Source organism: Acipenser ruthenus, chromosome 10, assembly GCF_902713425.1.
Source record: "Acipenser ruthenus chromosome 10, fAciRut3.2 maternal haplotype, whole genome shotgun sequence".
Lineage (NCBI taxonomy): Eukaryota > Metazoa > Chordata > Actinopteri > Acipenseriformes > Acipenseridae > Acipenser > Acipenser ruthenus.
The window spans coordinates 35,588,944-35,613,854 of NC_081198.1; the positions used below are offsets into that span (position 1 = coordinate 35,588,944).

General features: G+C 38.9%; 1 protein-coding gene across 7 annotated transcripts in view; it reads left to right on the forward strand.

Annotated features, from left to right (window-relative positions):
- The first annotated feature begins 1,906 nt into the window (after window positions 1–1,906).
- Window positions 1,907–24,911, forward strand: part of LOC117406234 (pericentrin-like) — a 56,473-nt gene continuing 33,468 nt past the window's right edge. For all 7 annotated transcript variants that reach the window (XM_059032100.1, XM_059032101.1, XM_034924197.2 and 4 more), the window contains exons 1-19: window positions 1,907–2,126; window positions 5,525–5,722; window positions 6,385–6,435; window positions 6,726–6,902; window positions 7,921–8,070; window positions 9,662–9,826; window positions 10,067–12,286; window positions 12,849–12,944; window positions 13,450–13,614; window positions 14,014–14,269; window positions 14,370–14,449; window positions 14,651–14,822; window positions 14,991–15,127; window positions 15,511–15,622; window positions 15,806–16,037; window positions 16,910–16,988; window positions 17,516–17,732; window positions 18,479–18,720; window positions 24,296–24,795. In XM_059032100.1, the coding sequence (XP_058888083.1) occupies window positions 2,079–2,126; window positions 5,525–5,722; window positions 6,385–6,435; window positions 6,726–6,902; window positions 7,921–8,070; window positions 9,662–9,826; window positions 10,067–12,286; window positions 12,849–12,944; window positions 13,450–13,614; window positions 14,014–14,269; window positions 14,370–14,449; window positions 14,651–14,822; window positions 14,991–15,127; window positions 15,511–15,622; window positions 15,806–16,037; window positions 16,910–16,988; window positions 17,516–17,732; window positions 18,479–18,720; window positions 24,296–24,795 (5,297 nt within the window). In that variant the 5' untranslated portion in view covers window positions 1,907–2,078. The remainder of the gene's footprint in view (window positions 2,127–5,524; window positions 5,723–6,384; window positions 6,436–6,725; window positions 6,903–7,920; window positions 8,071–9,661; window positions 9,827–10,066; window positions 12,287–12,848; window positions 12,945–13,449; window positions 13,615–14,013; window positions 14,270–14,369; window positions 14,450–14,650; window positions 14,823–14,990; window positions 15,128–15,510; window positions 15,623–15,805; window positions 16,038–16,909; window positions 16,989–17,515; window positions 17,733–18,478; window positions 18,721–24,295; window positions 24,796–24,911) is intronic.

Below are 24,911 nucleotides of genomic sequence, written 5' to 3' on the forward strand. Positions count from 1 at the left end.
GAGGTCCCCGGTTCAAATCCCACCTCAGCCACTGACTCATTGTATGACCCTGAGCAAGTCACTTAACCTCCTTGTGCTCCGTCTTTCGGGTGAGACGTAGTTGTAAATGACTCTGCAGGGGATGCATAGTTCACACACCCTAGTCTCTGTAAGTTGCCTTGGATAAATGCGTCTGCTAAATAAACAAATAATAATTATGCAACTAGGCAAATGTTTGGTATAGTCTACTTACAGGTGTTTAATATATGGTTCCAGTGGGTATATAGAACCACTGGTCTTTCTCTGGAATATGTATTTTGCTTGTTCTATAATGAACTACTCCAAGGCTGCTATTAGCAGGCTATAATATTTTCAGAACTTTTAACTGGCACTAAACTGGGTGCCCATATTACACCGGTTTTTGCTTCTCTGTACTGGTTGCAGGTTTAGAGCAGGATTGATTTTAAAATACTGTTGTTAACCTATAAAGCTCTGAACGGCTTAGCTCCATGTTACATTGCTGAATTGCTTACACGTTACACACCCGTATGTAATCTATGTTCTGTTTTATTTATTTTTTGTGTGTGTGTTTGTACAGCTCTTTGCGATGCGTGCAGATTATTATTATTATTATTATTATTATTATTATTATATAATTTACCAATGAGTACTGGGTTCCAAAAGGAACCATTAAAGTGACTGCAGCTAACAGAATAATTTGAAATGTGCAGTTTCGAAAGAAACACAGGTTATAACAAACATCACTTCCTAATTTAAAAATCGTAGTTAGAAGACTTTTCATACTTCATAGAGCCTACATACATATCCATCCACACTGCCCAAGTATATCAACTTGGATTAGAGCATTTTGCTCTGAAAAGACAGGAGGGAATCAATACTTTTGGGAACCACAGTATGGGGTTCCAAATAAGCGCCATTAAAGTTAAGGTAAGTGTAATGCAAGAGGCTTAATTGTTATTGTAAAACTGATAAACGGCCATATCATAAACGTTTAGGTGTATTTCTAACAGTGTCATATTTTCTTCATCAAGTCTCTTCTAAAATAGAAATATAATATACATTTAAATACAAGTACCACAAAAAACTGTAGAACTACATATAAGTTAAGTTACATACGTTAAACAATTTATTTCTCTCGTGCTTCAAAATAATGAATAAACAGAATAGAAACACCGTCTGAATTGTTATGAAGTCCTGAAGACTTCTGATTTAATAGTTTTGTTTTTACTGCACTGTACGTGTAATTTTTGGTTGGCGCTAGCTAAAGGCGGTAAAATACCAACGGTTCCTCCCTCCACGAGAGTTCAGTGATATGTGTTAGCAGTTTACAAACATAATGAAGTACACCGGCAGTGGCGGGGTAACTGGAGGGAGATCGGGTTACCTATCCAGGAGACAAACAATGCGAGTGTATGTGTGTCTGTGGTGTGAATGAACTGAAATGCGTATTCTGTATTTTGCTCAGGTAAACGGGGAGGGAAACCAACCCACTTATTAAAGGTGATTTGTCAATAACATTAGGTATATATTTTCTATATATAAAGTTATTTAACTATTCAGTGAAATAATAAGAAACATTTTTTTTGCCAAAACTACTGTACTGTACGCTGTTTTGTGCTGTATTTCCACAATGCATAGTTTAACTGAACAAACTGTTTAAAAACAAAATTGCTCCCGATTGTGTAATCCAATAGGACCAGACTCTTGTCACTCAAATAATCTCAACAGTTTATCCCACCCAGTCTGGGTGGCGATTGGCTAATTCAATGCCAGTCAACACTCCGCATAGGCGGAGAAAGCATTTCCGAAAAGGCAGGTAGAAAGACAGTGGTCGCCCTTTTAATTGGTGGGCAGTGGTAGGCAAGGCGTCGCAATTGGCTCGCAATAAAAACGAAATTTCTATTAGGGCGGGGATAATGTTGATAGGCGGCCATGTTGAAATTGTTAGTGACAGTTATGGGGAATAGTTGAGTGTGCGTTGGAAAGGCACAGCAGAGAAAAGATTTTAGAGACAATAAAATAACAATATTTTATATTTATTATAGATATATAAATATTTACGTATTTTTTGTTTAGCAATGGATAAAGACGAGCGACAAAAGAAGCTGGAGGCCAGTAGAGCCAAGGTGTGTACATGCATAATTATTTAAACTTTGCAAAATAGAAACAACTTTTCTTAATTCATGTTATTTGGATAAAACATTATCCTGTATAGTTTTTGCATCGTTAAGAAAGAAGAGATATTTTGTGCGCATTTAAAATGCATCTCTATACAGAACAATGAATGATATTGATATTGTTTGACTGAATATAATGTTTTTGTCTTGAAGTTACAACAGCCTCTGTACGCCATGTGTAACAGTAATCGTCGCATTTATTTTAACAACAAACCCATACAGTACCGTAGGTCTGTTAAAATGTTCGGATTGCCGAATGAATTCAGGTTCGAGTTTATGTGGTACTTGAATCAAATATGAAATGTGAAGTTGCTACTGAATACACGGAACAATAAACAAAAGCTTCTTTGATGGACCACCTTTCTTTGTTTGACAAAATGAAATTGAGCATGGATTTCTTTACTTGCCAACAATAAATCGGTGTATTGCTGGTATGGTTATCGTATTTTAGTTTTTTGTTCTATCCTAGCGGGTTTTTGTGGTTTTCTCTTGCATTTGTAATTTAATGCAGCACTTCCACGTTACTATACTTTCAAAAACCACAGGAGTCCCTACTTTTCAGGATACCTAAGTTCTACAGTCAAATATTTAAACAAAGCCCATGTTTCTGATGATCTTATTACATTGTTTATATTGATGCAGCGCTGTAGAATATTGTTGTAGCACACTGTACTGCTAGCACTTTTAGTTGGTAGCCTGTCACTCTGGTTAGCATTAGAGTAATAGTTCTTACTGTACCCAATAAGAGAAATATTAAATGGTAAGGTTTAAAATAAGTATTTTGTAGTATACAGTAAGGATACATATTACACTTGTATTCAGAAACCACTGTAAACAGGTTGGATGGTAAATAAGACACACTTGCAAGGTGTTTACATGGTTCTGGATGTGTCTGCAACCATTCTACACAATAAAAAACACCATGTCGGTGTTTACTGTACATCGCTTTTGAAACTGTTGTTCCATATAATACATCAGTCATTTTTGCAGACCTGGCTATGGAAACGCTTGCCAGCCAAGCACCCTCTGTCAGCCCACTGTGTCAGATTTACTGTCTTGCCCATCATGCCTAAACCTGCTCAAATCAAGACAGCTTGTTTCCCCCCCATGTGTGATTCAGTATCCCACCAGCTGTTTAAGGAATCTGAATCAAACTGGATAATACTTGTCTAGATCAGAATAACTCGCTGTAAGGGGGCAGGGGGTATAGAAGTATTTTGGTGTTTTGAAAACTACTAGCGTCAGAGATTGGCTTTATTCTGATCTTGGTTACTCGGTGTATTTACCAAGTAAACTGACACACTTCAGTCTCTGGGGTAAGACCGTTTCTTCCCACAGGTGGCTGGTATTTATAGTAACATTGTAACAGCTGACGCAAGTGGAGAGGTGGGGCTACAGAGGGAATGACTGCCTTGAGCAGATGCTTGAAGCAGTTAGCAAAAGTCATATATAAAGTTCTGTCCTGTAATTGTTCTCATTTGCAGAGGAATAAATCCATAGCAGACTATGAAACTCGTATATCAGAAAATTCATTTTATCAGAATAATGTTACAGTGTGGTGGTGTTGGAGCACAGTCATGTAATTAGTGCATACCTGCAAGAATACTAGCTTGATGTCTGCTCTGTTCATTGGTCTCTCAAACCATGAAACAGCTCAGCGTCTGAAAACAACTTCTTAAATTGTGAGAGATCATTAAGCCATACATGACTGCCATCACATGGTAGTCCCTGTAGGTGGTGCATGAATGCCTTTATTGTGTAAAGACAGCTGTTGTGATTTCCTTTGATTTACATCTGGCCTATACTAGACACAATCTCAAAGGTCTTTATGCAAACCATTCGCCCACCAGCATATGGTGTATATTGATATCTCTTGATGGCCAAAACTGCAACAGGTTAAGCATTACATTTAAAAACAATACAGTATGCAGATATGCAGTGTACAGTACTGTAATGCAGATTTAGTGGTTTTCCCACTCCCTTCTATATTTGCAATAGAAACTACACACCAGTATTGGGAATTAGTAAATCCACTGTTGCCTGTTTTACCTCCCAGTTTAAAATGTCCTTCTATACATTTCTGTTTGAATTGCAAAACTGATATGCTGCGCAGGCCATTTATTATCAGTGCAGTACTGGATGGGAAATTTGTTCTTTTAGAATAAAAATGCATTTCTATTCTGTTTTAGCTCCGATGAATACCAAGAGTGCTATGAAATTAAATGTGGGACCAGTCATTGTAGTCACCATTATAGTAACCCTTGTGAAGCATTTAGATGCACAACCATATATGTGCATTTTAGACAGCTTAATTTCTATTGAAATGAATTGCTTTAAACAAGTTTGAGTAATCAAATGTACTCTTCTGTAAGTTTAGTAGTGGCCGGTACTAGATTGCATGTTTAAAAAAAGAGCTCATTTAGAAACATTTTCACTGCTTAACTTGTAAAATTGCACATTTTTGTATGGTTTTTCATGGCAACAATTCAAATGTCCCACCTAGGTCTTCATTTTTCAATTCATTTATTGTGTTTAGGCATGTCTTGTAATACAAGCGTGAAGGTGACTGTAGGGCATCACTTTTAAAGCTGCTGACACCTGACCGGTTGTGTGCTGTGACCCCAGATTTTAGAAAATGAATTGTTCATCATTTGCACAGTAATTACTAGAAGTGCTTGTCATAGTAAAATAGGTGTTCTCATTCAGATTTCATCTGCAGAGATGCCAATTCACCCCTGGCAGTCTGTTACAGAGGTGCACAGTATTTGTATCTATATCTATATCTGGATGGATATCAAGCCCTTTTTGTCTGGGAGACAATCACGAGAGATGCTGCCTGCACACAAGTGCCTCTGTTTCAAATGTTCTAATCTGTCCTAAGCAGCTTAAAGCGCTGTAGAGAGAGGGGCAACAGAATTACACTCAGCTGCTGTACGGTAATCGGACAAATATTTGCGCCATTAAAAAAAACCTTAAATTGTTTGGGGGAAAAAGTAATTGTAAACTTGTTCCTGTCAGCTGAAAATTTGACTAAAGCTCTGGATCTGCTTCTGGCTCGTTGCAAAATGATGGCATGGCACGTGTGCTTTGAATGAGGATTTATCCACTGGATGATTTGCTTTAAAGCAGTTTCTTGAATTCTTTGTTGTCTTTGATGGCAATGCTGTGATTATCTTCTTTACAGAGATTGTTCTGCTTACATGTGGCTTTCAAGCGTCTCTGAATGACCCCCTGGTTGTATGCGTGGTCCAGCCAAGGTAGTATACAGCGACCATGCTGGTCCTTTGGTCTTGCTACCTGTTCCTTACTTACCTGTCTCTCTACCTGTCCTTCACCTTCATCCGCAGTTTGCTCACTTCAGACAACGAAAAGCAAAAAGTGACGGCCTGAATCCGCCGAAAAAGACGCCGAAGAGGAAGGGCACGGCGCTCCACTCGCATGACCTTCCAGCGCAAGAGTGCCCACTAGCTGCTGGGCAGGATGGGGGCGACAGAGAGGGAGAGGTAGAAAAAAAGGCACAGAGACCACAGAGCAAACCAACTGAGGTGAGCAGTCATTTATAATATATAGAAAAAATGTAAATTGCTGCAATTGAGTAGATATTTATATTGTAATACTGAAAGGTCCTTTTATGGTTTACTCCGAATAGGAAGATGCATATAGGCCTAGTTACTGTATAATATATTTACTGTAAGAATGAGTTTGTCTATTTGCATTATACAAAACACATACCGATGTTTGTATCGGTAGTTATGGTGTACTTTTGTCAGTTGCTGTTTAATTTAAGTCTGTATTATAGTGCCTACCATACTTCACCATGGCCTTATCGACGTATCAATTTGAGCTCATTGCTTGTGAACTTGCATTGTGATTTAATTGGAGAGGCGTAGCCTTGCCACAGAGTATATAGCTTGTTGAAAGCCAACTTGCCACTTCAGATACAATGCAATTACCATTTCAAACTGTAGTGTCAGCTTGTTCTTCTACATCAGAACATTGAGTGTAAAAAGTACAGCTGAACAGTGGATTTCAGATAGATTGGCCCAAGAAATTATATGTGTGCATTGTGTATTTTGTCATTGGTAATTTGTGTAGTTCTGCAGTGAAGTTAATCATAACACCCGTTAATTATTAAGCAAACAAAATATCCCTGTTGAACTGTTGGCTTCTATTTTTATATTTAAATATATGTATCTTTAATTTACAGACTGATGGTGAATTCTCAAGCTCAAGTACACTGGGAGACTCAAATACTGAAGTAAGTTTGTCTGCAATTTTCAACATCATACTGCTTTTATCATTTTCATTGCATTTCTATAAAAGATCTCACCTCTGTCTGTGTCAGACTGTAGAGATTGCTTCAACAAATCTTCTTAGTTTTCTTTTTTTACTCTTTTGATGGAGTCCAGCTCTTTGCTTCTATTTGCTTTATCAGTGCTTTATCAGTGCTTATAGCTTGTGCAGGTGCACTTGTGGATTATTCCCTGGCTTGTGATTATGCTTGTGAGAAGCTACATCATGTTTGTTTTATTGAAACCTTTTGTTTAGGAGTTGACCTTGAGCTTGGCGGAGCTTGCTCGGTTAGAGGTTCAGGAGTGCGGAGGTCAGATAACAGCCATGGAGGAGAGGCTCCTTGGAAAGCAGACTGCTCTTGATCAGCTCACTGTAGAGGGAGAGAGGCTGCAAGAGAAACTGGGTGTTCAGTCAGGCACTGAGCAGCTTCAGGTAACTGAGAAGAGAATAGTGTGTTTGTGTCGAAACAGCATTTCTGCATTTTAAAGAGCTAATTATCTACATATTTACATAAGAGTTCAAAGAACTTCGGGGGGGTGGGGGGGAGTGTAACTACGTCATTCCAGAAACAGTTATAATATCTGTTAAGTAGTGCTGTATGTACAGTAAGTTCCTTTTTTCTTAATCCTTATTAAAAAAAAAAAAAGCATTAGGATTAAGTACAGTGCATTGATATGGCATCCACTGAACTAATACTTGGAAGTGTACTGTAGATAAAACACAAACTAACAGTTGAAAGCACGTGTACATTATTTAAAATACTTAATGTGTTTATTGAAAAAGCAAGATTTTCAAAATGGATCTAAAGCCAAAGGCATAACCTTGTTAAAAAAATTGTGCTTTGAGGAAATGTATGTAATTCAAGTTTTTCAATGAGAATCGTCAACATGTTATTCTTCAACCATCAGTTAGTGACCCCACAAGTAAATATCTAAAGTTCACAGCAATATCCACAGCCTTTTGAGATGCACCTTGAAGCAGTAAAAATGAGCCTAATGCAGCCATCGATTATATACCAGCAGAGAAAAGCTTGCTGTATTTAAGCTGCACATGTTGCTTATAGAAATATGCAGGGACTGGGGAGGGTGTTTTTGCTGGAATTAGGGAGAGCTGGACAACAAGCAACCAAGTGTGTAGTACTAAAGATAATAAGATTAGTTGCTAAGGTATTTGAGGAACCACGGATTACAAGTATGGTTGTATTAGGCATGCTTCTCACTATATCTGTCTGTGTGTAAGCGACTGTTCAGTGAAGTCAGTTTAGGAACTATGGAAATGTCATTACAATTGCTGTATTTTTGCAATACCTTCCATTATTGTAAACTGCTTTGCGATCAGTTGTTATAATCTGCAAAATGTTGAATAAATAAAAAAAAAATGTTTAAATCTGCAAAATGTGTAATGTATACATTTGCTAATATATTATGTCGCTGTGTTTTAACTCCTATAGGAACTAGAGACAGCCGTGCAGAACCGCAATGATATAATTTCTCAGCTGACAACAAATCTACAGCATGCCATTGAGAATAGAGATGAAGTTCAACGGGAAGCCTTGCAGCTAACAAATCAAATCCAAGCTTTACAGCTACAGCTGCAGCAGGTGAGCCTATAACAGGACAGCTTCATTGGTCACAGATCACACTGATCAGCTTTGTATTTTAAGTGTTAAAATATATTAATTGCAACAAAGTCTTCTATTTGATATTGATATATACAAATTAGTTCTGTTTCGGACAAAACCATTTTTTTCAGTATTGTATTGCTTAAATAATACATGTAAACCAACTTTTGGAGCAGGTTTTTAGCTATTCATGAAATTTATTGTATCTGCAGTAGTATAATTTGCAGTACTGCTGTAGAAAACCAATTCCTAGCTAATGGTTTCATCAGGGGAACCCTTCATCAAGACAAACTACCTATTTTAAGAAGTAAATGCAATAACAAATACATACTTTGATTGACCTGTGTTGGTGATTCTAGAATTCTGGTGCCCATTATTTGTTGTCTCCACCTGCAAAGTTCCATTGCTCTGTAGGGATGCACCGAATCCAGGATTTGGTTTTGGATTCGGCCTGAAATACCTACTTTTTGAGCAGGGTTCGGATTCAGCCGAATGCTTAGGATCTGGTAAATCGAATCCGAATCCTATATCCGCCCAGACGCACATCCATTTTAATACATCCCTCAGATGTGTACAGTTCTTCTTTTAAATAAGACACAAAACTGGTATTGAATATAATTGTTCTATTTAATAACAAGAACACGTTTGATGAACTCTGTCGCAGCTCAACTCTCTAAATTACTGGTGGCGCACGCACTAAACACATCACGCAACAGCACATTCACATTACACAGTAAAGTTATGCAGTAAACCTGTAATATAAGGTAACAGCAAACTGTTGTAGATGTTTGTGCTTTGTTGCTTTGTCTGAGATGTGTTCTAGAGATCATACTGAGAGAGAAAAAAAAAAAAAACTCGGTGCACAGATAGATTTTTGTAACTTTACAACTGTCAGATGTGCAAGACGTTGTTGAACAATATGCTTTAGTAAATAAAATTTTACGTTGCTGTAATGAGCCAATACAAGTTAAACCATTTGGGAACTGCTGTGTTTTATTAAAATAATTTTAAAACTATTACACACACGGTGCATTTAAATCAACGTGGGTTGTATTTCACAGGGAGATTCAGGTCACTTCACGATAATTTTTCCTCATAGCTCTCAGATCAAGTGACAGGTTGAAACATCATTAAAGAAAATAGTGAGTTATGGTAAAGATGCCGCTCTCCTTTCTTGTAAAGGTAAAGTAAACTGTTCTGTATTTTGACGTTTCTGTTGTAGGGGGAGGGGGCTAGTGGTAAATTGTGTAAGTTTCAAACTGAAATCTTATTCAGGGATATATTTCCATTCAGTAATAAAAATACTATGAACTAAAAGCCTCAAAACAGTAGATTGTGCGCGTCACTTGTTAGTAGCTGCCAGTCATTCAGCAGTGTTCGTGACAGTTTTTGTAGTTTCGGTATTCGGTTCGGTATTCGGCCGAATCTTTTGAGATGGATTCGGTATTCGGCCGAATAGCAAAAAGTTGGATTCGGTGCATCCCTTTTGCTCTGTGTAGTGATTTTTTTTTATTTTTTATTTATCAGAGTAATCTCTTGCTGTGTAGTCAACGCTGCGCTTTAATTGCAGGCAAGTGAACTCCTAAGGACCAAAAGCCCTGGTTCAATGGAGCTTGCCCAGGCCCAGCAACAGATGCAGGTCTTTCAGATGAGTTTGAAGGACCAGAGCCTGCACCTTGAAACTCTTGAGCAGAAGGCACAAGAACTGGAGCAGCAACTAGAGGACTCTCGAGAGGTAAAGCATTTGAACAGTTACTGCCTGAAAGATGTAAAGGCATGAGCTGCCTTTTAGTATATTGGAAACTGAATGATAAGGACTTTGCCACGATGAAAAAACATAACGCTGGAGGAAGCCTATACCCATTTCTTATAGTTGGTACTATTGTGATTCCACTTCCCAATAATACATAATATGAATTCCTTAAAAAAAAAAAATAATAATTTGCTTATTTTTGTGATGCTCTTTTTTATGTAGAATGCCAAGGATAAAGAAAATCTGCTTATCCACATGACAGATAAGCTAGAAAATACAGAAGTCCAGCTGAATAAAATAATTGATGAAAAAGAGGAACTGACACTTACCATATCTCAGTTACACCATACACTTTCAGTCCGGGACAAGGAGGCCCTGGAGTTAAAGAACGAGATGGTAGCTTTGACTGCAAACCAACAGCAGCATTCAGTCCAGTTTCAACACCCAGGTACAGAGCTTTGCTATAATGAGGAGCTCTCTAGAAAACTAGAAGAGCAAATGGAGGAATTTCAGAGGGAGAGATCTGAAATGGAGGACCGGCTGAAGCACTTGCAGGAGGATCTGAATCGTGCAGAATATCAAGCGAGAGAAGCCATGCAGTACAAAACCGAGAAGGAGAAGCTGAATGAGGACATTTCCAAGCTCAACGCCATCATCGAGGAGCTGAATGGAAAGCTGACAGACGAAGAGGAGGCCAGTAAGCATTGGAGGGCAAAGTACCAAGTAGACATATCCAACTACAATATGCAGCTGCAGACACTGGAGCAGGAGAAAGCGGAGGTGCTGAGCAAGCATGACGAGGAGATACGTCTGCTTCGACAGCAGCTGGAATCCCAGCATGACGACAGAGTGGTCTGCTACAAGCAAGGAATAGAGAACCTCAAGGAGAACCTGAACAAAATCAAAGCTAGAAAAGATCAAGTAAACCATGAAGCCACTGATGAATCACAAGGGGAGGAATTCACCTTGGAGTTATCGGGTCATGCAGAGGAAGGTAATATCTTGATGGACAAATACCTGGCTTCATCAGTACATCAGGAGAGCTCTTGGGCTGAGGGCAGTCTAGAAGATCATAGCAGTAATGAGCATTCTGATCATTATAGGTTTGAGCTAGATAGCGAGATTCTTGAACAAAAAATGTCTGGTTCAACCAAAGATGACCTTGAGAGGTCTGCGGATCTAACTGGCCAGTCTTTTCCTGATGGAGATGCAGTTGAATTGGGACTTGAACCAGAAGAAGAGGCTTTGCAGTGGCAAAAATATACCATAGCTATGCACAAGCTGGATGAAAGTGCAGATGCCATTGACGTGGAAAAAGCATTTGTGATACAGAGATGCAGTGAGCTGTCTGAGCAGCTCAATGAGAAAAAGAAAGAATTGGATGTACTTCAAACGGAGGTCATGAGGTCATCGAAAGACATGCAGGAAGTTCAGGACAAATGTAAGAAAGTGACAGAGGAGCTCTTTGTCGTGCGTTCAGAGCTGGAGGCAGAAAAACTTGAGCGAGCGAATTGTGAAGAATTGATCAAGCTAAAATCTCAAATGGAGGAAGACTTGAGGAACAAACTAAGAATCTTTGAAAAGCAGAATGAGAAAGACAGTGCTGACAGAGCTGTTGCTGAGATCAAAAACACCTCAGATACTGGGGCAATGGAATGCCTGATCAAAGAGCTGACTCAGGAAAAAGAGTTTCTATTGACGCAGCTACAGGAGCAGGAACAGCTGGTTAAGGATGTCCAGAAACAGAAGTTGGCAGGTGATTCTGTCACCAGTGAGGTTCAGACTCTGTTTGGCCGCCAACTAGCTGCTCTACAAGCTCAGCGAGACCAGCTTCAGATGCAGCTTGAAGCCCAGAAAGCTAAAAACCAAACTACCTCTGAGCTCCTGGGTCAAAAAACCTTACTTGAGGATTCTTTGTGCAAAGAGCTTCATCTGCTTAAAACTGAGTGCTGTGAGAGAGAGGCTCTTCTGAAGAATCTTGCAGAAGAGAAAGCGGACTTGGAATCAAAACTCTTGTGCATCAAACAAAATCTACTGAATGCAGATGAAGCACTGAATCAGAACTACAGAGACAAGACTCTACTGGAGCAAAATGTTTTAGAGCTGGATATCAAGGTAAAGAACTTGGAAAATGTTCTGGAGTCAGAAAGGCAAGATCTGGGAAACCAGCTGAAGAGCAAGAGTCTTGATCTGCAAAAGATTGAAGTGGAGTTCAAGAATGCAGAAGTGGAGTATCTTCAAAAGGAAAGTGCTTTGAAAACAGAGGTTGCTGAACTTAAAAAGTCCATCGCAGACCTGGTAAGAACGCACAATGAGGCAGTCGAGTCTCTCCGGCTGAAAGAGGCAGAGAAGCTGGACCATGCGGTGAGGGCGGCTCAAGAAGAGCTCTGCAGCTGCTATGAGGAAGAGAAAAGCAAGCTGAAGGAACAGCATCAGTCTGAGGTAAAGAAGCTGATATTGAAGTGTACACTCATGATTGCATTTGTAAGTGTACACTCATGATTGCAGTCTATACAAATTAAATTTGTATAGACTGATAAAAAAAAAAAAAAAAAAAGGGCTGATAGACTGTATCAGCCCTATTCACCAAAATTCAACTTGCTTTATTTTAAATATTTCAAGTAATTAAAATCATTGAAATAATAAGTTTAATAAGTGATAAAACAATTAATCACAAGTAAGAAAATACTTAAGGCTGCATCATAATGATAAAGTCCCAAAGCTTGTATTGAATCAATACCAAGACTAAAAATGGTGTAAGAATACACATTGAAGGCCATGACTTTAAACATTTCTTTTAGGAATTTGAATTTGAATTTGAATTAGGCCACCAGATTTTAGTGTGTTTTTAAATGGAAATAGATCCATGTGAACAAATAGTTTTAACTCTAATTTAATCACAGGGTTTTCCTTAATCTGGCAGATGGAAGCAATCCCAAGTGGCATTAGGTTAGCTGTTCTATAGGCAATGGTAGCGGTAGTAGTATCGTTTTTGTTTCTTCAGATTAAAGAACTGAATGAGGAAGTGGAGAAAAAGGTGACTGACCTGAGGACTAGACTGGAGGAAGAACAAAAGAAGCAGATTGTTCTGATTAAACAGGTACGATGTGCTTCAGCCTTAAGTGAAACCTACCTTTCTCCGTAGAAACTGACTGCTAAAAGAGTAATAACCATGGCTTTAAAGTTAGGTATTTCTTATTTCTAACACTATAGCTGGTTGCCTTTCTGTGATAAAGGTTAATTTCCATGGTCTGACAAGTGCCTCACACTGGTAGATCTTGAGAGTGCATCTGACAGGAAGTGGAGTATTGGCATCCTTTGCTATATAGTTGATCAGAAAAAATCTGCATTAGATCCAAGGGTGTTATGTTGTTTAAGTAAAAACTAGCTAAGGGTAATCGCAAATCTAAGCGGGTTAGTAATGTTGCTTTGCCTTTTGTTACTGCTGTCGTCCTTTGTTATAAAACTTTTTAAAAGTATGTAAATTAGTCTGGATATACTATATATGCAAAATGTGACCCATTGCATTACATGACTCTAAAAGCCAGCTGTTATTCCCAGAGGGTCCTGTTTTAATTTGGAGGTGTTTATTTTGTTTGGGCCAGGTGCATGAGCGGGACTTTGACCGCGAGATTGCTGTCCTCATTGACAAACACAAGGAGGAGATGAAACACCTGCGAGCAGAACTGACCTCCCGGCAGCAGGAGCTGCTCAATGACCTGAGGGAGCGAATGGATGAAGCACACCAAGCTGAACTTCACCAAACACAGGTCAGAGTTGATAGAGCCTCCACTACCGTCATTTGCCGTCTCCTGTCACCCCACCACAACAATGTTCTTGTGACACTTCTGGTACTAATCCAGGTCACAAAGATGAGCTCTAGAAATACTGGAAAACTAAATTTGAGCGAGATCTGTGGTAGCATCATCTGTAACTGCAGAACTCTCAATCGGAATTCTAAAACGATAAACTACATTATTAATAAATAGTTCCTCCTTTAGTATACCATATGAAACATTTGTCTTTCCGACTTGGTTTCTTATCTGTGGTAGAATGCGGCAACATTGAAAATGTGTCTAGCTTCTAATGTGTGTCAATTGGTTTGGATTGTTGCATGCGATTCAACTCTCCCAGCAACTTAATGGCGTCTCCTATTTGTTTCATGTTAGATTGAGAAAAACCTAGAGCTGGAGGCTTTGCGGCTCAGCCTGACCAATTTGAACGCAGCCCAGCTGGAGCTGTCTCAGTCCAACCTGCAGCGGGAGAAAGAAGCTGCGCTGAGTGAGCTTCAGGAAAACCTCAATGACAAGCGGGCGCAGGAGATCGCAATGCTGCAGACACGCCAGCAGTTTGAACTGGAGCGAATTAAAGAGCAACGCCGTGCTGAGACTGAACAGCTCACACACAAACATCTGCAGGAGATGGGTCAGTATGAACTTCCCCTAAAATGATCAATACATTCAGTCGTTTGTTTCTAAAGACTCTGATATATGTTGAAATGACCACTGCTCATTTGTTTTTTCAGATGAAGTGAAGCAAGACTGGATGTTGAAAGTGGCTGAAATGAAAGCCCAGATGGATAAAAAACATAGCCAGAAAATAGAGGTATGGAAAATTATACTTCCAATACTAGACTATCACTTCAAAATAGCCTGGTATTGGATTCTTCCTTTACAGTAATAGAACTAGCTTGTTCCATATTAAGATGTTGGGATTAGCACAGGGCAGGTTGCTGAAGATTTTTTCTGAAAGCATGGCACTGAAGAAAAAGATCTTGAAATGCCTGCATTCCTGTTCGGTCTATAGGCTCTGTTGCAAGAGTGGGAAGACAATGCTGAGAAGAGCCTTGGGGATTTGCAACAAAAGCTGTCTGAGAAACAGGCTGAGCTGGAGGAGCTGCAGGGCACCCAGGAGGTAGAGCGTGAGAGACTGCTGGCTGAACTGAGCTGTCTACAGGCTGACAAAGAGCTGGCAGCATGTGAGTATTTTTCTAGTTGATTATTTAGCATCGAGGACTCTACAGAATTGTAATGCAAGGAAACCTAATTTAGACATAGAGCTGGCATAAATACTATCAAAGTGGCACTGCTTTTTTTTTTTCTTTTTTTTTTTTTTTTTAAATTAAAAATTGCTTTTTTTTATTTAGCTATGCTCAAGGACCTGGAAGAGCTGCACAGGACTTCAATGGTGGATCTCAAGGAAAGGTTACATCAAGAGTATGACCATAGTGTTCAAGAACTGAGGGCAAAAACTGAAGGAAAAGAAAGGGAACTGCATAAAGAGGTAAGGGCAGTTCTTAAGAAATCTGTAAAATGAATAGTCTCAAGTACTGTACAATTGTATAATTTTTAAAATAGTTTCTCTGGCAGATTTTGGATCAAGGCTTCAGAAAGTAATTTTTAGATTCATTATAGATGGTATTAGAAAAATATATTAAGTCAATTATTTCTTCTTTTTTATAATGATTTTACTTGCATTTCTGTTTCAGAAAAGTCTTACCTGTAACCAATATTTTTTTTGCCCCAATTTTTTGTGCCTGGCCATTAGCAGTTCATTATGTTTGAGGTAGTTCTGCAGTCGAAGATCAAGGGTTTTATTAATCCAGGCATGATGTGCAGACAAGAGCCTGTTGTTAATGTAACCCTGCTTTCCTCCTCTGTCAACAGATAGAGAAGCTGCAGACCATGTATGATGATCTAAAGGCACATTCAGAACAGGAGATTGAACACCTGTGGTCCCAGCTTGAGAACTCGCGGACAAGCCGTCAAGAGCTGGGTGGTACGTGTAGGGTTTTTTTTATTTTATAACGATTTACTAACAGCATGATCGTTAATGCTCTGAATTCAAAGATGTATGATTTATTTATTTATTTTTTTTCTTCTAACATACACTTTTTATATAATCCTTTGGTCTATCAGTTTATGAAGCTGACATTAAGCTGAATTTCTGTTACTTTTTCAGAGCTTAAAGAGCAGCTATTGGCCCGTACATCTCGCATTGATGACATTGAACAGTTAAAACAAGAGTTTGCCCAGCAGCGCCTCGAGCTCCGGGCACAGAATGAGATTGAACTGGAGCACCTGAGGACTTACTTTGAACAGAAACTGTGTGAATCGGGGGACAGGCACAAGGAGGAGATTTCACACCTGCAGCAGTGCCTAGAAGAGGGAGTGCTGGAGACTGCTGACACCAGGTACTGCGTTCATTAAAAATAATATAATCTTGATTTTAAAAGCCCTGTGACTTTGTATGGCTTTTTAAAGCTCAGTAGGATGGTATGCAGTTTGTAAACCACTGATGTGAAAAACAAGCAACCTGTCTTTTTTGATTTTAACCCTTTTTATCCTGGAGACCCCACAGTTGAAGTTTGGTTTTGTCTCTAGCATCAGTTGTATCTCGGATACAAAAAACAATGTTTTTTCTGGTGCTTGTATTCTGTCAGTATTTCTAAAATGAAAAATAATTTGCTGCAGTCTACTTGCTTACAACAGAGTTTCCGTTAACTGGTAAATACCGGTCAGAGACTGTTTCAAAAGCTTGTTGACCGGCAGAGACGGAAGCCTTGAGTCAGTTTGACTGGCATCAAAACGTGTGGCTTGCTCACTTAACACGCCCATACAGTTGCCGTCAGCTTGCGCTTTTTTCATTGAAAGAAAAATCCTGCCGGTTGTAAGCTTAAACATATGTCTGGTTGTGAGCCGATATGTCTAGTTAATAGACATTTTTCAAACATGCTGCTTCTAATACAGCTGCAAGTGAAAAGAAACAGAACTGGACAGAAGCGGTTCATTTTGTGTAATGTACGGTCTATTTTGTATAATGGTGGTAAAGCAAAACAATAATTGTATTTTTCAAATCTAAATAACCTAGTGTGTGGGAAATCGTAACAGGTTTAGTTTTTGTTTTGCTGTGTAGAAACCTATTGGCCACACGGTGAGTAGATTTGGCACCACTATTACAGATTCAATGTCTGATTAGAGTTATTCTTGGTGTAGCTGTTTCAATATAAATGGTGTGTTTACCAATGGCGGTAGATTTTTAATTGTATTTTTTTTTATATTGTAGTTCTCTTCCTGAGGAGAAACGGAATGAGGAACAAACTGATCTTCTAGGGGAGCTAACACAACAACTGGAACAACACAAGGTATGATGCTGCTGCTGTTACAGGAACCAATGGCTGCATGGAATGCATAATTAGCAGCAAAATGGTTCATTTGTGGAAAACAGTATGAAACTAGGCAAGCGGCAAGAGTTTTTAAATGCTTTAACATGGGAAGCTTTAGAAAGTGTTTCTTTTTTTTAAATCATATATATATATATATATATATATATATATATATATATATATATATAATGTGTGTGTGTATGTATGTATCTATATATATATCGATATATGTGTGTGTGTATATGTATGTGTGTGTATATATATATATATATATATATATATATATATATATATCTTGTATAGTGCCGCTCACTAATTGTCACCAGAGTTCTGTGTAATTATCATTGAGCTAGAAGTGAAGTATAGTGAGGCCTGTAAATTACACTACATGTCAATGTACTGTCAGCAAACTGCGAATTAACCCATTTTTAAATTATTGAATGACATAACAAGGGAGCACTGCATAAATGAGCTTTGAGTTTTTTTAAATTTCTTTTATTATACAGAAAGAGTTGGAGTCCCTTCGTGTACAGTTTGAAGAAAGACACAGAAACGAACTGAAAGCCCTAAGATCCTCCTTATCCCTTCAGCACAAAGAAGAATTATTACAAGTGAAAACTCATCTTGCAGATCGTTACTTCTCAGAAATGCAGGAGTTAAGAACAAAGCATTCTCTAGAGCTGGAGCAGTTGCGGGCTAAACTGTCGGACAACCATATCAAAGGTTAGATGTGATCAATAAAGAGGCGAATCTTGTGTTGTGTTTAATGAGCATGGTATTGTATGTAAATATGTAATGCCAACTTTCCACAAGCTGAACTACTGTTGCACATTAGATCATTTTAATTTAAAAATGTAACGCTTGATAACCAGTGCTTGTGGTGGTACATTTTGTAATCGGGGGGGGGGGGGGGGGGGGACCTCTCTAGACTGAATTTGTGCCAGTCGATAGCAGTATCCATCAGTTCACTGGTAGAGGGGATAGTTTTGTTACCAACAGCTTTGCTTTGAAACCAGAATCCTCCTGGCTTTTGAGGTATTTGCTTTTAACCATGTGACAAACCAAGTTATTACATTTATACCTGAGGAATTATTATTGTGTCTGGCATAAGGTCCAATATATTAAGGTTTGTTTAATCCAAGAGTATTTTTAAATGTTGATTTTCTAATTGGTGACTGATCACTGTTTCACAGTATAACTGCCGAATTGCATAGGGGAACAAAAAATAAATAAATAAAATAAATGGGACCCTTTTTGACTCCTGCACCCTGACACCACTGCTAAGCTTTGTATTGATCAGTCACTTACAAGATGAAATGTTTAACAATACTTTTACTTTGAACACACAATTCTGTATTGGACTTCATGCAGGGCAGCATTGGTTTCAGGTAATCATGTCTTCATTACTTTTTAAAAGGGAGTAAGTGCTGTTGCCATCTAACCATAAGTCTGTTTAATCTTCCCTTCAGAAATCACAAAGCTGCGTCTGCAGAGTGCCCAGGAGGCTGCCCGGCAGGTTGAGGAGGAGGTGATAAACAGGGTTCGCTCCCTGGAGGAGGAACATCATGCTAAGCTGTCACTGATGAAGTCTGAGCAAGAGCATATTCAACAGCTGGAAGAACGCATTGAGCAACTTAAAAAAGAACATGCTGAAAACATGAAGAGCATCACTGCACAGCACAAAGAGCTGCAGAAACAAAGCATAGAACAGGTGAGACTTAATGGGGGGTCTAGTAGCAGAGTCCGTACACCTACTCATTTTCAGTTGGCTACTGTTCTGAACTGAAAATAAAGAAACCTGCAAGTAAATGTCAGTACAGTCAATTGGAAAAGCATGTCATCTATACTGCTTTCATGTTAATACTAGAACTTGTGTTATTTAGAATGAAGAATGACAAGTACATATTAGTATATTGTTACAATACTTATTGTAAGTTTTATTGCCACCTTGCTATTCCTTAAGGCGGAAGCTGAAAAACTAAATGTGATGTACATTACAATTTACTAGTTTTGTAAATCGAACCCTTGCGTTGACATTGATTTATCGTGTAAATTCTAAAGACGATTATCGATCATTTTCAAGTTAAAATGCTTATAAAAAATAAAAATAAAAATGTTTAAAGGAACAGTAAGTCCTGTTTTTATACAGCATGGTATAAAAGAAAAAATCATTCAAACTAATACCGATGTTTTAAGACATGTTTGATAAATACATTGGCATTTAAATATAGCACTTTCCAATGTTCATATTCCTGCCGTCACTAGCTGTTGCCTTGTGTTTGTGTAAACTCTGACAAATTTCCAGTGTAAATGTAACGGTAAATTAAGAAATAAATAAATAAATGTCAACCCCACTGTCCAAAGGAGAAAAAAAAAGTTTGAAAACTACATTAACATTATGGCCTATTCACATGGAAATAATTTGATCTCTCATGTGTTTTTAATTTGCTGTTGGTTACAATTTATGAATTACGTGGCCCAGCTTCTGCTAGCCAAAGCAGCAGTCCCTTCCAGTGTGCCGCGGCTGCAGAGATGCAGTTCACTTTTTTGCTCTCATATTTTAATCAAAACTTTACATGACTTTGCACAGTCACTTAGATTTGCATTGTCTTCTGTGAATAACAATATTGTCTATCGTCATTTTTCCAAACAGTACATTAGAGGTAGCCTACCCTTTCCTGCAACAGAATTTTCGACAGCGACAACTCGAATATGTAGCGACAAATGCTTGAATATGTATAATATCACTTTCATACATGTATGTTGATTTATTATTAATTGACTTGCTGCCCACATCGCAACCAAGATATGTAGAATATCTCTTTTCATACATGTATAAGCCTAATCAATCTACAAACCACGTCGCAACCAAAAATACATCACATACTGGAGTGCTCAGAGAAGAAGCATTTTGCCCACATGGATTCGCTTACAGGGCAGCAGTATGGAGTAGTGGTTAGGGCTCTGGACTCTTGACCGGAGGGTCGTGGGTTCAATCCCCAGTGGGGGACACTGCTGTTGTACCCATGAGCAAGGTACTTTACCTAGATTGCTCCAGTAAAAACCCAACTGTATAAATGGGTAATTGTATGTAAAAATAATGTGATATCTGTATAATGTATAATGTGATATCTTCTAACAATTGTAAGTCGCCCTGGATAAGGGCGTCTGCTAATAAATAATAATAATAATAATAATAATAATAAATAATAATAATAATAATAATAACAACACAGTACGTTACCAAGGCCCTACCTATTTCACGGCCGTGAAAAACGTGACACGGACTGTGAAATTCATTCTTCACTGTGAAAACTCTATTTTGTGTACTTTTACCCTGCACTTGAATCTGGTCCTGATGCGATTATAAGCTTTCAATTTAAAAAAGAAAACTGGACAGGATTTATTGATTGACGCTAAACAGCTGGGCTCTGGGCTTTCCTCACCGATTTGGCAGATATGGGCATTTTGGGGTAGGTTTAGTATCCGATCTCAACTGATACTGGGTGCATACCCCTCTCGGCTGTGCTGGATCTGCACAGATTTGAAGGTGGAGCTTCGTGATGTCACGCAGCATCCCTTGCAGAAAGGGATTCTGTGCAGGTCTGCAAAACTGCAGAAATCTGTGCTACAAGAAAGCACCCACTATTAAGCGAGTGAACATTTTGCGAGTGTCCAAAATGAAAAAAAAAAAAAAAAATCTACAATAATTACTGCAGCGGATCGTGTACAATAATTTTGCATTCTACTGATGGCAAACTATTTTGTACAACCTGCAATGTTTTACTGGATCACATACGTCGCGCTACGATCCAGCGGCATTTAGGCTCAGACAGCAATCAAAAGCAAAAAAGGTTTCGGATAGTGCATTGCTTCAAAACGAAAAGATAAAAATAAAATAAAAATTCTGAAACAGCGGCACGTGAAAACGTAGTAATGTTAAATATTATTAGTTTGCTCAAGTCGGATGGCTACAGCTGGGACTGATTTTAAAACACATATATATATATATATATATGGAAGAAAACTTGCTTCCTTCTGCTCTGACAATGTTCCCCTACTCCTGAGGATTGGTTTTTCCAGCAGGACAATGCTCCATGCCACACAGCCAGGTCAATCAAGGTGTGGATGGAGGACCACCAGATCAAGACCCTGTCATGGCCAGCCCAATCTCCAGACCTGAACCCCATTGAAAACCTCTGGAATGTGATCAAGAGGTTGATGGATGGTCACAAGCCATCAAACAAAGCCGAGCTGCTTGGATTTTTGCGCTAGGAGTGGCATAAAGTCACCCAACATCAATGTGAAAGACTGGTGGAGAGCATGCCAAGACGCATGAAAGCTGTGCTTGAAAATCAGGGTTATTCCACCAAATATTTCTGAAGTTAAAACATTAGTATTGTGTTTAAAAATGAATATGAACTTATTTTCTTTGCATTATTCGAGGTCTGACAACACTGCATCTTTTTTTTTATTTGACCAGTTGTCATTTTCTGCAAATAAATGCTCTAAATGACAACATTTTTATTTGGAATTTGGGAGAAATGTTGTCAGTAGTTTATAGAATAAAACAAAAATGTTCATTTTACCCAAACACATACCTATAAATAGTAAAACCAGAGAAACTGATAATTTTGCAGTGGTCTCAATTTTTTCTAGAGCTATATATATATATATATATATATATATATATATATATATATACACACACAGTACTGTGCAAAAGTTTTAGGCAGGTGTGAAAAAATGCTGTAAAGTAAGAATGCTTTCAAAAATAGACATGTTAATAGTTTATATTTATCAATTAACAAAATGCAAAGTGATTGAACAGAAGAAAAATCTACTTCAAATCAATATTTGGTGTGACCACCCTTTGCCTTCAAAACAGCATCAATTCTTCTAGGTACACTTGCACACAGTTTTTGAAGGAACTCGGCAGGTAGGTTGGCCCAAACATCTTGGAGAACTAACCACAGTTCTTCTGTGAATTTAGGCAGCCTCAGTTGCTTCTCTCTCTTCATGTAATCCCAGACAGACTCGATGATGTTGAGATCAGGGCTCTGTGGGGGCCATACCATCACTTCCAGGACTCCTTGTTCTTCTTTACGCTGAAGATAGTTCTTAATGACTTTCGCTGTATGTTTGGGGTCGTTGGGCCAATCAGATGCCTCCCTGATGGTATTGCATGATGGATAAGTATCTGCCTGTACTTCTCAGCATTGAGGAGACCATTAATTCTGACCAGATCCCCAACTCCATTTGCAGAAATGCAGCCCCAAACTTGCAAGGAACCTCCACCATGCTTCACTGTTGCCTGCAGACACTCATTCGTGTACCGCTCTCCAGCCCTTCGGCGAACAAACTGCCTTCTGCTACAGCCAAATATTTCAAATTTTGACTCATCAGTCCAGAGCACCTGCTGCCATTTTTCTGCACCCCAGTTCCTGTGTTTTCGTGCATAGTTGAGTCGCTTGGCCTTGTTTCCACGTCGGAGGTATGGCTTTTTGGCCTCAAGTCTTCCATGAAGGCCACTTCTGACCAGACTTCTCCAGACAGTAGATGGGTGTACCAGGGTCCCACTGTTTTCTGCCAATTCTGAGCTGATGGCACTGCTGGACATCTTCCGATTGCGAAGGGAAGTAAGCATGATGTGTCTTTCATCTGCTGCAGTAAGTTTCCTTGGCCGACCACTGCGTCTACGGTCCTCAACGTTGCCCGTTTCTTTGTGCTTCTTCAAAAGAGCTTGGACAGCACATCTGGAAACCCCGGTCTGCCTTGAAATTTCTGCCTGGGAGAGACCTTATGCAGTATAACTGTATAACAGCAAAAGTGCCCCAGACCATCACGCTTCCTCCTCCATGTTTGACAGTTGGTGTCACACACCGAGGAACCATCCTTTCGCCTACTCGACGGCGTACAAAAACCCTGCGTGATGAACCGAAGATTTCAAATTTTGATTCATCGGTCCATAAGACCTTCTTCCAGTCTTCAGTAGTCCACTGGCGGTGCTTCATGGCCCAGGCACGCCTCTTTTTCTTATTTTGCCATCTTAGCAATGGCTTTCATACTGCCACTCGACCTGTCAAACCTGCAGCTCGAAGTCTTCTCTTCACAGTTGAAACTGAGACTTGCTTACTTCGACCAGTGTTAAGCTGTGCTTGAAGCTGTTGTCCTGTGAGCCGCCTATCACGCAAGCTGTTGACTCTCAGAAACTTGTCTTCTGATTCTGTTGTGGCTTTGGGTCTGCCAGACCTCTTCCTGTCAGTTTCCTCCAGTTTCCAAGTGCCTTTTGATGGTGTAGGAAACTGTACTCACTGACACCTTGGCTTTCTTTGCAATTTCTCTAATGGAAAGACCTACACTTTTAAGGGTTATAATGGTCTGTCTGTCTTCCTTTGTTAATTGCCTTTTTCTCACCATTATGAGAGCAATATATTACTTCCTGCATTACAATACTGTCCAAATAATGCTTAAGAGGGTGTAGTAACACAGTCTGTTCCAACACTACTTTTATACAGACAGAGGGTTTGTAAGTAATCAACAAAAGTTGGGACACCTGTAGGAATTGTTAGCATCAACTTTCAAGGCTTAATTTACTTCCATTGCTACAGAACAGCTGTAAGTTGTTAACCCATTACTTGTTCCCTGAAAAAGGCCTTTTTGTATAACTCTGAAATGTACATTATTTTTCAGTTTTTGGTAACCTAAACTTTTTTTTTTAACCTCTTGCAGTTTACCGCTTACCTTTGTACCATTTCAGGTTATTCACTGGACTTGAACTGCTTAAATTTCAATAAAAACTGGAAAAATGGAGGTGTTCTAAAACTTTTGACCGGTAGTGTGTGTGTGTGTGTGTGTGTGTGTGTGTGTGTGTCTATATATATATATATATATATATATATATATATATATATATATATATATATATATATATATATATATATATATATATATATATGAACAAAGCAGGTTACTCTTGATCGCTGCATCATCCTCCTGTATTTGTTCAGGCACATTCTCGGTAACTTTTAAAAGCAACAACACAGATTACGTTCTTGTCAGTAAGTTTAAATAAGACATGTTTTTAAATTCATGGAATATTTGATTTCGTTAAAATATTACCGATTTTGTTATCGTGGGGTCCCAATCGATTAAATAATTATATTATTGTTACATGCCTACAATTTACATTAATAAAGTGTATGGTTAAAAGTCTTGATGCACAATATAGTTAAAAATCATGTAACCGCTGTATTTTAATTTTTTTTTTTTTTTTTTTTTAAAAGGCTAAACTAAACTTTCTGGAGGATCTTAAACTGAAATTAGATGAAGCTAAAATGGAAGAAGCTGAAAAGGTCGCTAAAGCGTTCTCTGAGAAGGCAGCACAGGAGTTGACGCTCCTGAGAGTGCAGCTGCAGTCCCTTTCTGAAGAGAAGCTGTCTGCTCTGCGAGAGGAGCTCACCAGCCTTGCTGAGGAGGAGAGGCAGGCTCTGACGGAGGAGTTCCGAGCCAGAGAGCTGGAAATGAAGCGTCTTCAAGCCAGTCAGGAAGTCATGATCACAGAGCTGGAGAAGGAGCTCAAGGAGGAACGCAACCAGCTGCAGGTGCTGCAGGACAGCCTGGAGAACGAGCAGTCTCCACAGATCACACTGCTCAGGCAGAAGATCCAAGCTCAGTGTGACAGCGAGCTCGCCACTGCTAAAGCCACCATGGCGGAGGAACTGAAACAGCTGAACATAAACCTTCAGGAGCAGTCTGAAGCCAAACTGCAGGAGGCACAGAGCAGGTAGGAATAAAGTTCATAACCCAGACCGGTTATTTATACTGTACAGTACTGGTGCAGAACCAACAGTGTGTCCTTTTTTTATTGTTTAATGGAAGGCAGGTATTAGTTATAAAGTC